This window comes from Medicago truncatula, chromosome 3 (genome assembly GCF_003473485.1).
Source record: "Medicago truncatula cultivar Jemalong A17 chromosome 3, MtrunA17r5.0-ANR, whole genome shotgun sequence".
Lineage (NCBI taxonomy): Eukaryota > Viridiplantae > Streptophyta > Magnoliopsida > Fabales > Fabaceae > Medicago > Medicago truncatula.
The window spans coordinates 22,666,162-22,680,275 of record NC_053044.1 but is presented as its reverse complement, the minus strand read 5'-3'; the positions used below and the strand labels follow the sequence as shown (position 1 = coordinate 22,680,275).

Here is a 14,114-nt window from a genome sequence, read left to right as displayed (position 1 = left end):
GCTGCCCCTTGCAACTCTGCTGTCATCATACCAGAAAATGCATTATGGCATTTTAGACTAGGCCACCTCTCTAGTTCTAGAATGACTTTGCTACATTCTGATTTTCCTTTTATTGTTATAGATCAAAAAGGAGTTTGTGATGTATGCCATTTGGCAAAACATAAAAAATTACCATATCAAAGGAGTTTTAATAAAGCCATGAAACCTTTTGATCTAATTCACTTTGATATATGGGGTCCTCTTGCTATTAAATCTGTTCATGGTTTTTCTTATTTTCTTACTGCTGTTGATAACTTCAGTAGATATACTTGGGTTACTCTTATGAGATCTAAGGCTGAAGTTAGTCAACATGTCATGAATTTTGTCCAGCTAATTGAAACACAACATAACACCCTTGTTAAAACCATAAGAACTGATAATGGCCCAGAATTTTTGATTTCTTCTTTCTATTCTTCCAAAGGAATTATTCATCAAAAGAGTTGTGTAGAATCTCCACAACAAAATGGAAGAGTAGAAAGAAAACATCAACATATACTAAATGTAGCCAGGGATTTGTTGTTTCATTCAAATTTACCAAAACAATTTTGGTGTTATGCTGTGTCACATGCTGTTTTTATCATAAACCGTGTCTCTAGTCCTCTTCTTGATAATAAATCACCATATTTTTTGATGCATGATAAGCTACCTGATTTGAAAATTTTAAAAGTGTTTGGCTCTTTAGCTTATGCATCTACTTTACATTCACATAGAACTAAATTGGATCCCAGAGGTAGAAAATGTGTGTTCCTAGGTTTTAAAAGTGGCATGAAAGGATCTATACTTTTTGATCTAAACAATAAGGAAATATTTGTTTCTAGAAATACCACACACCTTGAACATATTTTGCCATATAATCCAATTTCAAAACCTTCCAATTGGAAATATCATTCTCATGGTAGAACACTCGGTGATGATATTCCAATTATTCATCCCCCTAATGACACTATATCACATAACACAAAACCACCGGATTCTGTTCCATTATCATCTACACTAGAACATAACCTTACAAATTCAACCATACCGGAACCTGAATCTTTCACCCCTGTCCCAAGAATACCAAATCAAAATCCACAACCATCACCTCATCAACCTATTAGGCAAAGGCATCCACCATCTTATCTTGCAGATTATGTGTGCAATGCTTCAGATGGTTCAACAAAATCAAAGTCTTCAGGTACTCCTTACCCTATCACCTCTTATCATTCTTTTTCACAATTATCACCTTCACGTCAAGTTTTTTCTTCTTCTATCACACACTGCACAGAGCCAAAATCCTTTAAAGAAGCAAGTCAGTATGATTGTTGGCAAATAGCTATGAAATCTGAATTAGATGCATTGGATAAAAATGGCACTTGGATTCTAGTAGATTTGCCACCTCATGTGAAGCCTATTGGTAGTAAGTGGGTATACAAAGTTAAACATAGGGCAGATGGCTCTATTGAAAGGTATAAAGCACGATTGGTTGCGAAAGGGTATAATCAGATTGAAGGTCTTGATTTTTTTGATACCTTTTCACCTGTTGCAAAACTCACTACAGTTAGAACATTACTTGCTCTTGCTTCAATTCATTCTTGGCATTTACATCAATTAGATGTAAATAATGCGTTTTTGCATGGAGAATTACAAGAAGAAGTTTACATGACTATTCCAGAAGGTGTTTCATGTACCAAACCTAATCAAGTTTGTAAACTTCTTAAAAGTCTCTACGGTCTTAAACAAGCAAGCAGGAAATGGTATGAAAAATTGACATCTTTGTTAGTGAAGGAAGGATATCAACAATCTACATCTGATTACTCACTTTTCACATTGAAAAATGGTCATGAATTTACTGCCTTGTTGATTTATGTTGATGATGTGATCTTAGCAGGAACTTCTCTCGATGAATTTAAAAGGATCAAACATATTCTTGATTGTAATTTCAAGATAAAGGATCTAGGAATTCTTAAATATTTCCTAGGCCTCGAAGTGGCTCATTCCAAAATTGGGATCACTATTTCACAAAGGAAATATTGTTTGGATTTATTGAATGATTCAGGTTTATTGGGATCCAAACCAGCCGGTAGTCCTCTTGATCCTTCCATTAAATTACATCAAGATGATGGTAAGCCTTATGATGATATTGCCGCATATAGGAGATTAATTGGTAGGTTGTTATATTTGAATACTACTCGACCAGATATCACATTTGCAACTCAACAACTAAGTCAATTTCTTCATGCTCCAACCATGACACATTATAATGCTGCTTGTAGAGTTGTGAGATATTTGAAGCATAATCCTGGAAAAGGCCTTTTATTTCCTAGAAATTCTGAGGTACAAATTTTGGGGTATTCAGATTCTGACTGGGCTGGTTGTATTGATTCCAGAAAATCAATTTCAGGATATTGTTTTTTTATTGGTTCTTCCTTGATATCTTGGCGTGCTAAGAAACAACAAACTGTATCGAGGTCTTCTTCTGAAGCTGAGTACAGAGCTCTTTCTACAGCAACATGTGAATTACAATGGTTGCTTCACTTGTTCAAAGATTTGCATGTTATCTCCACACGACAGCCTGTGCTATATTGTGATAGCCAAAGCGCTCTTCATATTGCTTCCAATCCTGTGTTTCATGAGAGAACAAAGCACCTTGAAATAGATTGTCATCTAGTAAGGGAAAAGGTTCAAGATGGTACTCTTAGACTTTTACCAATTTCATCACAAGAGCAGTTAGCAGATTTTCTCACAAAGGCTTTGGCCCCTCCAAAATTCAACTCATTTATATCCAAGCTTGGCATGATAGACATCTATAATGCTTCAGCTTGAGGGAGGATATTGAGCTAGTAAATAAATGCACATATTATGCCTAAAATTATGCATACGTTTGCTGTTATTTTGCTTTTTACGTTACTACTAATTAATGGCAATTGTTACATTGTAACAAATATATATATGCCTTTTCATTATACTGAGTTGACATTGAGAAATAATTCAATTATTGGAAACCTAATTGGTTATCCCTTTTTCATCTTTTACTTATTCTCATACATGTAAATAAAGGCTTCCCGTGCATGACATACTTCATTTCCATTAAAATGCACTAATTCATATCTTGAAACACCTCTATTTAGTGTTTGTTGCATACAAATTAATGAAAATGAATACAACAAACAGGAAAATCTCAAGTAAGACCTTTTAAGAAGGCAAACCCAAACTAGTGCTCTACTAAAGAATAAAGAATAAAAATAAAAAAGATTTTATTAAAATGTGCAGTTCACAACTTACATTTAGGAAGATTGAGGAAGATGAGATGAATGATATTGTTGGAAGAGATGAAGAATGTTATTTCATTTCGGCCTCTACTTCCACCTCATAGCTTGCATGTCTCTTAAATAATGTCAATTTAACTTCTTTGTGGAATTAACAACCAAATTTAATGTCAGAGACAAAAGTGACTAACAAATTTTGGAGTGAGATTTTTTTGTTTTCTCTATAGTCAAAGACCATCATGACAACGGTGTGCATATCCAAAGACAAAAAAAAATGAATGTTTACCCAAAGATAAATCCTTATTTTGACCATTTAATCCCAACCATTTGATTTGTTTCGCATTGAAAAAGAGTAAGGTATGTTTGTTATAGTTTTTTTAAAAATAGATTTTTGTATTGTAATATGTTTTTGTTATAATTTTTCTAACAAATAAATTTTTAAGGAAAGCTTCAAAAGAAAAATTTGTTTGAAAAACTTATCTTAAAATGTTATTCTAAGTATTTCATCATTTGTTTTATAATTATTTTTTGATACTAAAATTTTGAAAAAATCTCTTAAGAAAAAACTATCTCAAATAGTTTTTCATAAAGATCATTTTTGAAAGATTTCATTTAAAAAAATGTGATTTTTGCTATATAAAATCTCAAACAATGACTCACGTGAATATAATTCAATTGATAGGGGTAAGGTGTTATTCTATCGAGGTTCGAACCTTAAACATCCACTTATCATCTTAAAAAATGAATTCTAATCACTAAACTACTTAGAAAAAAATTCAAACAATAAATATTTAAGTTAACGAAAGTCAATTTTTTTTTTTTTTTAAATTTATATCAAATGAGTTTAACTATATTTGAGTAAATTTAAAAAAAAAAACTTTTTTTTTTAAAAACAAACTGGCCAAAATGGAGGAAAGCCGTAAAACAAACTATCCAAAAGCTTCATTACAGTTCTACCATTTCCGTCTCCTTCTCACCTCTCTCTAATCTTGCTCTTCTAACCTTTCTCCTTTCCCATCTCACTATTTTTCTTCCATTCTATTTCTCCATCACATGCAACATGGGTAATTATGTAAATTTACATGTCATAAAAAAACAAATTATTTGATTCGATTTTGGAGTGAACCATCAAATTCGTCCTTGAATTTTAACGGGTCAGCCAAATTCATCCCTCAATTATGCGAAATATCAACTTAGTCCCTGAATATGTCAGACGTCCAATAAAAAGGTCCCTCCGTCCAAGTGCTCCGTTAGCCATGGTGACATGTCGCCCTGCATGCCGTGTTGTCTTGTACACGTGGCAAGAAGGAAACCACGTGTTCAAGGACTAATTTGATTGAATTGGAAAAAGTCCAATTTTCACTTTATTTTTTTTCCTGCTTTTCCCATTTTGCCCCTGCATTACCCATACCTCATTCTTCACATTTCAGTCAGAAGCATCAAAAACATCCTTGACCTTTCACATTTCCGCTAAAACTTTCTCCATTCTCACCCCTCCAAAATCATCATCATCACCGGCGATTTTGACGTTTTTGAAGTTTCTGTGTTCGGCTGTGATTAAAGGTAACACCTTTCAAATTGTTTATCAAGATTCTATGTTCGTATTCACCCTGGAGATGCAGAAATTGCAGGAAATGTTGTTGCAAATGTTGGACATGTATGACTCTTAATTTTTAAGGATCGTTTTGGCAATTAGTATATTAATTGAAGGACTGATATGATTGATTATCTAAATTCATGGAGTTTATACCAACTCCCGAATTTTCAAAGAAGTGATGCTTCCTGAAGTTTAATAGATGTTTTGGATTTGTAATATTTAGGCTTATTTGAATTATGCCTCGTAGTTGGGTTTCTTTTTGCTTAACTTGTCGTTTAAGACTTATGACTTGTTAATGCCTCATAGTTAGGTTGCTTTTGCCTATGTAATTTCTCAAACTTATGACTTATGACCTATGACTTTTGCCTATGTAATATTTCAGTTTGAATTTGTGTGTTCTGGCTTTTTTACTTAATTTTGTACCCATATGCTTCAAGGATCAATTTGATATATGATTAAACAATTCAGGAACTTATTTGATGGGTTTTAATATAACGTAAGGATCTATTTGATAGATAGTGAAATAATTCAAGGACTAATATGATGGAAATATTATTACAGAAATGAAATGTTACATTTTTGAATTATCTTCAACCTCTTTTCATCACCGTTAAACTTGGAGCTTGAAGATGAAGCTCGACTTTCATAACAATTTTTTCCCTTATTCTCACCCCGTTCATTTCAAATTCAATTTCAATAGTTTTGCTTCAAGAAATTTTGTAGATTTTGACTTTCAGATTCAATACAAAAAAATTCGGGTTTCAAGTTTTTTGAATTGGGGAAGAACTGGACCACTTATTATTAGAGGAAATTTAGGTGATTTTAGAATATAGATTGCAGATTGTGTAATTAGGGTTTCAATTTTATACAATTGGGGAAGACAGAGCCATTGGGAAGAAAAGAGCCGTTTTAGAAGAAACTAAAATTATTTCTGCAAATCAATCAATTTAGTCATTCGAAATGTTTTTTTAGCTAAATTAGTCCTGCCTACGTGGCGCCTGACATGTGAGAGGTTAACGGTCACGTCAGCCCCGTTAACGCTCCGTTTTGAACAATGACTAACTTGATTGACATTTAACAAATTCGAGATTAAATTGATATTTCGCATAATTGAGGGACGAAGTTGACCGACCCGTAAAAATTCAGGGACGAAGTTGATGATTCCCTCTTCCATTTTGCTCCCAATTTGTTGTAGTTTTGAGAAAACTCACTTGATTCTCAAACCCATCCAAACGGACAGTTAGCTCGATTGCAGACCACTTTAACAACCATGGGCCGTCATTCTCCATCCACTCGCCGTCACCGGAGCCACCGCAGCATCTCACCTCCGCCGCGAGACAAGCAAAAACCTTCAACTCGTTCACCTGATTCTCCTCCTCCTTCTTCTCATCGCTCTCGTTCTCCTTCTCCACGAACCAAACGGTTGAAGAAAATTCAATCCGAACGAGAACCCAAACGCGAGCATGAGAGGAACCGTGACAGTAACAGCAGAGGGAGGGATTCGGAGAGGGAAGAATTTGACCGGAAGGAGAGGAGGAGAGTGGATAATGATGATGATAGTGGAAGGAACGGCAGATCATCTAGGTCGAAGCATGATAGGTCGCCGGAGCACCGTCACAACGGAAGGGGCAGACATAGGTCTCAGTCGCCGCAGCGTCACTCAATGCCTCGTGATGAGGTGTCTGGTGATATCCAACCCTATTTCAAATTATTGTTTCATTCTTTCTGTATTGTTACGCTGTTTTTTTTTTTTTTTTTGGTTAAAAATGGAGAATTTCATGCATTTGTTTTTATGCTGTTGATGGAATTGAAGGTTGAATTTTTGGTGTTATTAGAGGTTGATTGAATAGAGTTTTGGAAAGAATTAAAGAAATTTAAAGCTTAGAGGTTGATTGATACCAATATTATTTGACATACAAATAGTTTGTGATTGGTAGACTTTTAGGATGTTGTTAATTCAACAGCATTCTGAAAGTGTTAATATTTTACTCAAATGCGAGGGATATAAGGAGATGACATGATTGTCATACTTCATCTGAGAATAGGACGTGTTTAGTGTTTGTGATGAAATGCTTGCCATTCTTCATTGTAGAAGGAAATAGTTTGATTTTGGGCTAGGCTAATTAATGCATACAATTATGGATTATCAGATTTCTAGTAGTAGTCTTGTTTAATCGTTGCAGCTGGACTTTGCACTTAAGTTAGTAGTGTAGATTATGGTGGATTATCAGATTTATATATGCATTATTTATGTTTTGAGCTGGCTCCATGAGTGTGTGATTTATAGTATATCTCAACTCTGAATGGGTATTGAATGTTGGTTTCATGTACACAAAAGTTTATTATATACATGAATGTTAGTTGACATGTGATTTGTTTTTTTTTTTGGTTCACAAAAGTTAATTTTGTGAAGAAAAAAAAAAAAGAAACTATTGTTGATGAAGCATTCGTTATGGCCTTATGGGTGATCCCTTGATTATAGAAATTTATCAGTCCTTGTATTTGTTACTGTTGTATTGCAAATAATTTGTGATTGGTAGACTTTAGGAGGCTGTTGATGCAATTAAATATCTGATGGTGGCTATAAATGTTTTAGAGGAATGCTAGCAACACTCATTTTTCAACACTCACTCATTTATTGGATGAAATCAATGTATGTCCCACCATTTTGTGTGGGTTCTATTTTCAAAGTGTAGACCCACAATGATTTAAACCAATAAGAGAGTGAGTATTAGAGAGGGTGTTCAAGAGAGTGTTGCTAGCACTCCTCAATGTTTTATGTTTCTACAGAAGTGGAGTAAACAATAGCTGATTGTTGGCTATTTCAATGATAGTTTTTACCCTAGTTCTATGAAACACGGACACTCCTCAGATTAGGTGTGTCCCGGTGCCGGACACGTGTCGTATCCGACACCGACATATATAATTACACCGAATTATGTGATTTTTTGAAATTATTAGTGGTGTCGGCGTGTCCGTGTCCGTATCTGTGCTTCATAGCCCTAGTTTCACGATTAATTGATTGAGGTAGTGGTCAAATCTATGTTAACACACACGCGACGTTGCGCTGCAAAAGCGAGTAGTGATCGTCGCGATAGCTTTTGAGCTGGTATATCGCGGACCAGTTTGAGGAAAACGTGGCACTATGCATCCGCGTAAGGAGACAAACTAAACATTTAACTATGTAAACTGTGAGAGATTTGATCTTGTTATCTTGTGCATGGACAACCTATTAGAAGTCACTTTGCTTTTGAAGAGTGACATTTACATGTGGTGAGGTCACGTTAGTTGCAGACACGCCTGAACAAGGCAGTTGACTGAGATTTAGAGAAGCCCTAAATTTGCGCATGTGTAAAGAACATAGAGTCTTTCCTTTAGGTGGTTTGCACATCGTCAAACAGTTTGTCCTTAGACATGTGGTTCTTAAAAATTTGTTACTTTATTCTTAATTCTTTTTGCAGTTAATATCCATTTCCCCTTATTTTCTCCATATCTTGGTCTCTTTCCTTCTGCTTTTTGCTTCTGTGCATGTTAAGCTTTCATATTCTCTGGATTGATGCTTATCTAGGTTGCTTTTAATTTTTGCAGGGGAAAAACTCAAGAGAAGCTGAAATGATGTAAGCCTGTATTTCTACTTTGAATTGCATATTCATGTTTTGCTCCTGTTTGACGTTGTCCATACTGTTTAATTGTCAGTTTTGGTTTTAGTTCTTTAATAAGAATAAGAGTGCTATATTTTGTAGTAACGTTTGTCTCTCAGCGTTTTTGTGTCGGCAATTGCATATGAGAAAACAGTAGAATTGGTAGCTAATTTATGGCCTAATGAAATCATTGAAGATGAATCTAAATTTAAAACAATGTGCGTACTTTTTAAGATGGTTCACTAAACCCAATTGCAGTGACAGTTGGATTAAATTAACAGGAGCTATATTTCACTGACATGTATGCAATGATTAGACTTAAGATGTGTTGACATGTGTAGAAGTACAGTTGAAGACTTAAGAGCCTGACTTGGATTCATTGCTCTGGTGATTTGAATGGAATAAATTTACTAATATTATGTGTCGCATATGATTTTAACTAGTTGAATTATGGATTAAGAAAATGCATTTTTATCGTAAACTTGTTTTTGCAATGGAGCCTAGTCACATTAATCAATCCGTGTAGATGACTCTACCTAGTAGGACAGGACTTAATTTTGTTGGCTGTTGGTAGCATTTGGCTTAAGAGAAGAAAATCTATAGGTAAATGCTTAAATTTACAACAAGAAAGTCTGGTGTGCATCGAAGAAAATGTTTGAAGAAAGTTTGATGAATTTTGGCTGGGTATAGGGTATATAACATGAGATGATAGCATTTACGTTGTATAATTTGCTTAATAAATTTTTATCAGTATCTCTTAATATGGTTTTCTATGAAACAAATATAATAGGATGAAACCGTGCATCCTGAATGCTAAATGGTTAGGGTGGAAATGAAGGGTGTGTGGTGAGTGTCAATGAATGTGGTGATCATCCAATTATGGTGCATGGATCAGAATGCTGGGATGCTGAGAGACACCGCGCCTAGAAAGAACATCCTACTAAAATGTTTAAGTTTATTTAATAATGACATATGCCTGAAGAATTGGGTAGCATCAATTGAAGACCATATGCTACTCGACCATAGGTTGTAATTTGTAGACGTGTAATATGGAGATAGAAATGAAATCTTACTATTATAAAGAGTGAGTTAAACTAATCAAAGAGAATAGAATTAGTAGTTGAGCAAGTTGTGTCACGAATTGAAATAATATCAGAGATATGATTTTGAAATGATTGATTGGAATATGCTATACATGAATGTGACTAAAAGAGCTAGAAAATGCAGAAGTTTGTGATTAAGGTGGTTCTTATGTACAATTCATACTATTATTAATGTTTGATAGAATATTTATCTTTGAGCTTCTTTTCCTGTACCTGGTCATTTGTTGGACATCCTTTGAGTCTTTTCATTCTTCATGTTTAGTTGATCAGTAGTATGTAAATAGTGCTACCTCATGTATTTTATGTAACTTGGCCTTGGTGTGATCATATCAGTTGAGCTTTTGTATGAAAACATCAGAAATAATTGTGATAGTAAGATCATAGTTCGCCTTGAGCTTGAACATGCTACACAGCTCCTTTATTTGGTGCATATCTCCCAACGAATATGTGTACTTGGAATAACATGCAAAGCTAAATATTAAATTATTAATTTCTATTGAAACTGAATATAGAGGGTTACCTACAGTTTCTGTTTGCAAATGAAAAGAGATGAAGTCTCATTTGTTTAAGAGAAATTTTATGATCAGACCTTTGTTGTGGAATCTTAAGAGATCAAGCACTTACTTGAATAAAGTTGAAATTGTTAAAGAAATGGTAATAAAACTGAAAAGACATTAACTTGCCACTTTGATCCAGATCATTTCTTATATCCCCTGCTATTTTCTCTAAATTTTCTTAAAATTTAAAACTCTGTTGTAGTTCTCATATAGATTATACTTAGCCGATATAGTTTCTGATGACAATTTGGTCGCTGCTTTGGCAGGAATGAAGAAGATGATTCCTTAATGAAGATGAAGGCTGCTGAAGAGGCTCTGCAAGAAAAACAAAAGGTAATGATGTTCCTTTTTTCATAGGATCTCAGTGCCAGTAATTAATAGTGTCCTCCACATATGTATATGCTTGTGGGGCAGGGGTCAAGCTCACTGTCAGATAATTTAACCTGTGCATGTATTTTGCTAAGTATAACATGTTTACTCCGATATTCCTAAGCTACATATTGTTCAACATCAATCTTACCATAATCTTTGGAGGCTTCTACTGATAATTTGGCGAGTTAGATATTTTTACGTGAACATATTCAGATGTCCCTTTTTGTTGCTCATTTAGATGCTTATGGAAGAAAGACATCTAACCAAGGTTACCAATGTATGATATAGATATTATTCTTCTAAGCACTCAAACATGGATGCTTTGTACTACTTGCTTCAGCTTTTTCTTTCCTCGTCGGTTACCATAATTTTGAATCTGGTGTTCTCTTGCTTTAAGGAAGCTAGAGTGAGACATCTAGTCTCTAGATACTAGTATACACTGTCAAATTTGTTGGTGAGACTTCACTTCACCATTCAAAAAGGAAAAATGAAAGACAGTTTTTTAAAAGGAAACAAAATACAAACGAGGAGACTAATATTTCAAAAGTTTTATTGAAGTAGAAAACACTGAAACAACATTTATGGTTATGTTGATTGAATACATAATAATATGTGTGCCCCATGCTTATTTGGTCATATTAACTATAGTTGCACTGCAATTCAATCAAAAATAGAAAAACGTAATATGATTTAAAAAATTAAAAGCTAAGTATTATTTTAATTTTTGTATTAAGGAGGAGGATATAGGACATAGGTTGCTTAGCAAGAAAAGAAAAAGAGGGTGTAGATTTTAAGTGGCCTATTCCTGTTTGCTTTTCTGAAATACTCTATCATTTGCAGGTAAAACCTTCGTTTGAGTTATCAGGAAAACTTGCAGAAGAAACTAATCGAGTCAGAGGTGAGAGACTATTTGTTAACATGTAGAACTATCTATTTTGATCGGTTAAGTGAGTTAACGTTTCATTCAATTGTTTCCTAAACGGTTTATATTTTTCAGGTATCACTTTGTTGTTCAATGAACCACCAGAGGCTCGAAAACCTGATGTTAAATGGAGGCTCTATGTTTTCAAGACTGGTGAAATGTTGAATGGTAAATCTTTATGGCTTCTACTTCAACTTTACATATTCATGTCTTTTTATATTATAATCACAATCCCCTTGTCCTGGCCACATTTCCCTGTGTTGTACAGCAGAATTTTGTGTAACTGACTCCTGACCAATGTGATATTTAGATGTAGTCTTTGTTACCACTATCAATATATATATTTTACCTTGCAATTCATTAGATGAGTTTCTAAGAGTTTAATACCAGAGCCAATAGCCATGGGGGTGAGTTTTTCATAATAACTAGACAAATATCTTATTCACCTCTTCGTTAAGTTGTATTTATGCTTTCTTGCCGGCTTGTGTACAATTTTCGTTATTGTCATAAATTTCAAATAGTTAATTTTATTCATACTTCCGTTCTTCAACTCTTACATTAAATTATTAAACTGAAAATCCTCTTCAACATTAATGGTTTTAAATGGAAATGCATGTTTTTGTCTTCTAGAGATACTTATACCCTTTATATATCTGCATTTTGCTAAAAGTAATGTATATGATTGACAGAGCCCCTATATATACATCGCCAAAGTTGTTACCTTTTTGGAAGAGAAAGAAGGGTTGCTGATGTCCCAACAGATCATCCTTCTTGCAGCAAGCAACATGCTGTTATTCAATTCCGGTATTTCTCTAATTTAACGACTCCATGGGAGTTTCTTTGTTTGTTGGTGTTTTAAGTTTTCACACTGATAAATTTTTGTAATTTATTAAATTTATTTTCTTATCAGGCAAGTTGAAAAGGAGCAACCTGATGGTATGATAGTAAAGCAAACAAGGTAATGACTGATTCTTTTTTTTTTTCATGGTTTACTCGACATATACTGCCATATTTTCTGCATGTAAAACCCTAACATCTTTTTGATCTGCAATAGGCCTTACATAATGGACCTCGGAAGCACAAACAAAACATTCGTTAATGTGAGTGGTCATTGAATGTCTTTGATTAGTTTCTTCGTCATGTTCATTTGATGTGAATATGCGATAGCAAATAGTGAGTTGAAGATGGATCAGTATTATTGGCTATCTGATACTTTGTTTTTGCAGGATAGTCCCATTGAACCTCAACGGTATTATGAACTTAGGGAGCAGGACACCATTAAATTTGGTAATAGTAGGTAAGTGACAAGTATATATTAGTTGTTTTTCATAATGTTCAAACAATATATTTCTTATTTGATTTGAAAAAAAATTAGGTAAAAATGTGAATATTTAACGATTTCCAATTCCATTTAAAAAAATTTCATTATATTATTGTTTTGATATATAACCTGAAGCATTTATTATTAGACCTAAGATGTTGTAGCAAAAGCCTTAAGTACTTAGATTGAGGAAAAGAGTTTGATGTTATCAGGTCTGAAAGTTTTTTGTTCAGTAATAAAAAGGATTCTGTATATTGTACCAAAAAAAAAAGGATTTTATATAGTAATTAATGGAAAAGGAGGATGTTTGGGTAGAAAAGGAGAATCTTTAGGAGGAAAGGTGATGAAAGCAATTTGAAAAGAAAAAAAAAAGAATTATATTTGAATCTATGGAACTATATCTTGTTCTGGCCTACAGAAATGAGTTTAGCATTCAAATGATGCACATGTAATGCAATGCTTATGCCCTGTTAACCAATATAAATGTATATTATTTATTGTGTAATCGTTTGTTTTCTAATTTCAGCCGAGAATATGTATTACTGCACGAGAACTCTGCTTCTGCTTCGTGATCAGCATTGAATTCTCCATATCTGTACCATCCTGCTCATCAGAAGTGATCAAAACAACATTTTGTACCAGTAGTTTTTCTAATCAAGTCCAACTGTTGTGTATTCCTTCTTTTCAGAAAGATTGTAGGTCAGTTTATTGACACAGATTAAATATTTATGCTAAGTTGTAAGCCAAATGAGAATGTCAGAGCCTTGCTTAAGCGAAATGCCCCTTTGAAGATATGGAAGGAAAGGGAAATATTTAAAAAAAAAAAAAAAAAAACACGTTTTATGTTAACGTCATTAATTTGGTAAGGAAAAGTGATATTTTATTGAAGTTAAAAATTGATTACAAAAAGTTACATTTTTTGATTACTTCATTAATGTAGATGATTTTCTTTAATCTCTATAATTCAGTGAGTGCTGTAATTTTTTTTCAAAAAAATTATGGAAGTAAATTTTGGAAATCTGAAATAAGTTGTAATGTTTGTGACTTGACAAAAAAAAAATTATGTTTTTGAATTATATGATTAATAGGATTTGGTAATTGTAGTAATTGTGATATAAAACTCTATTAGTAATGCATTTTAATTAAACATTGTAATTAAAATTCGATTAAAAATGGCCATTAGCGTAAAACTTTAATTAATGATAATTCCCTAGTTTCATTTTCTTTTAAAAAATTAAACTTTGTCCCATCTTTATTCGAGGATGCAATAGCAAGTGGATTTAGAGATGATGCAGAGACTCACAAGATCTGCTA

At 33.5% G+C, this 14,114-nt stretch overlaps 1 protein-coding gene across 2 annotated transcripts; it reads left to right on the top strand.

Moving 5' to 3' along the window:
- Positions 1–6,071: 6,071 nt before the first annotated feature.
- On the top strand, positions 6,072–13,594 carry LOC11441498 (FHA domain-containing protein DDL). Of its 2 annotated transcripts, none has more exons than XM_003599900.4 (10): positions 6,072–6,562; positions 8,473–8,501; positions 10,452–10,518; positions 11,398–11,455; positions 11,555–11,647; positions 12,169–12,283; positions 12,390–12,437; positions 12,534–12,579; positions 12,706–12,776; positions 13,327–13,594. In XM_003599900.4, exons 1-10 carry the CDS (start codon positions 6,155–6,157, stop codon positions 13,370–13,372), a joined length of 981 nt encoding a protein of 326 aa, XP_003599948.1. In that variant the 5' UTR covers positions 6,072–6,154; the 3' UTR covers positions 13,373–13,594. The 2 variants fall into 2 exon arrangements, with proteins under 2 accessions (XP_003599948.1, XP_024633593.1); XM_024777825.2 differs by having other exon boundaries at positions 6,200–6,569.
- Positions 13,595–14,114: the final 520 nt, after the last annotated feature.

Coding starts and splice junctions, on each gene's coding strand:
- LOC11441498 (XM_003599900.4), top strand. CDS start 6,155: ATGGGCCGTCATTCTCCATCCACTCGCCGTCACCGGAGCCACCGCAGC. Junction 6,563..8,472: donor ACTCAATGCCTCGTGATGAG/GTGTCTGGTGAT, acceptor TAATTTTTGCAG/GGGAAAAACTCAAGAGAAGC. Junction 10,519..11,397: donor CTCTGCAAGAAAAACAAAAG/GTAATGATGTTC, acceptor TATCATTTGCAG/GTAAAACCTTCGTTTGAGTT.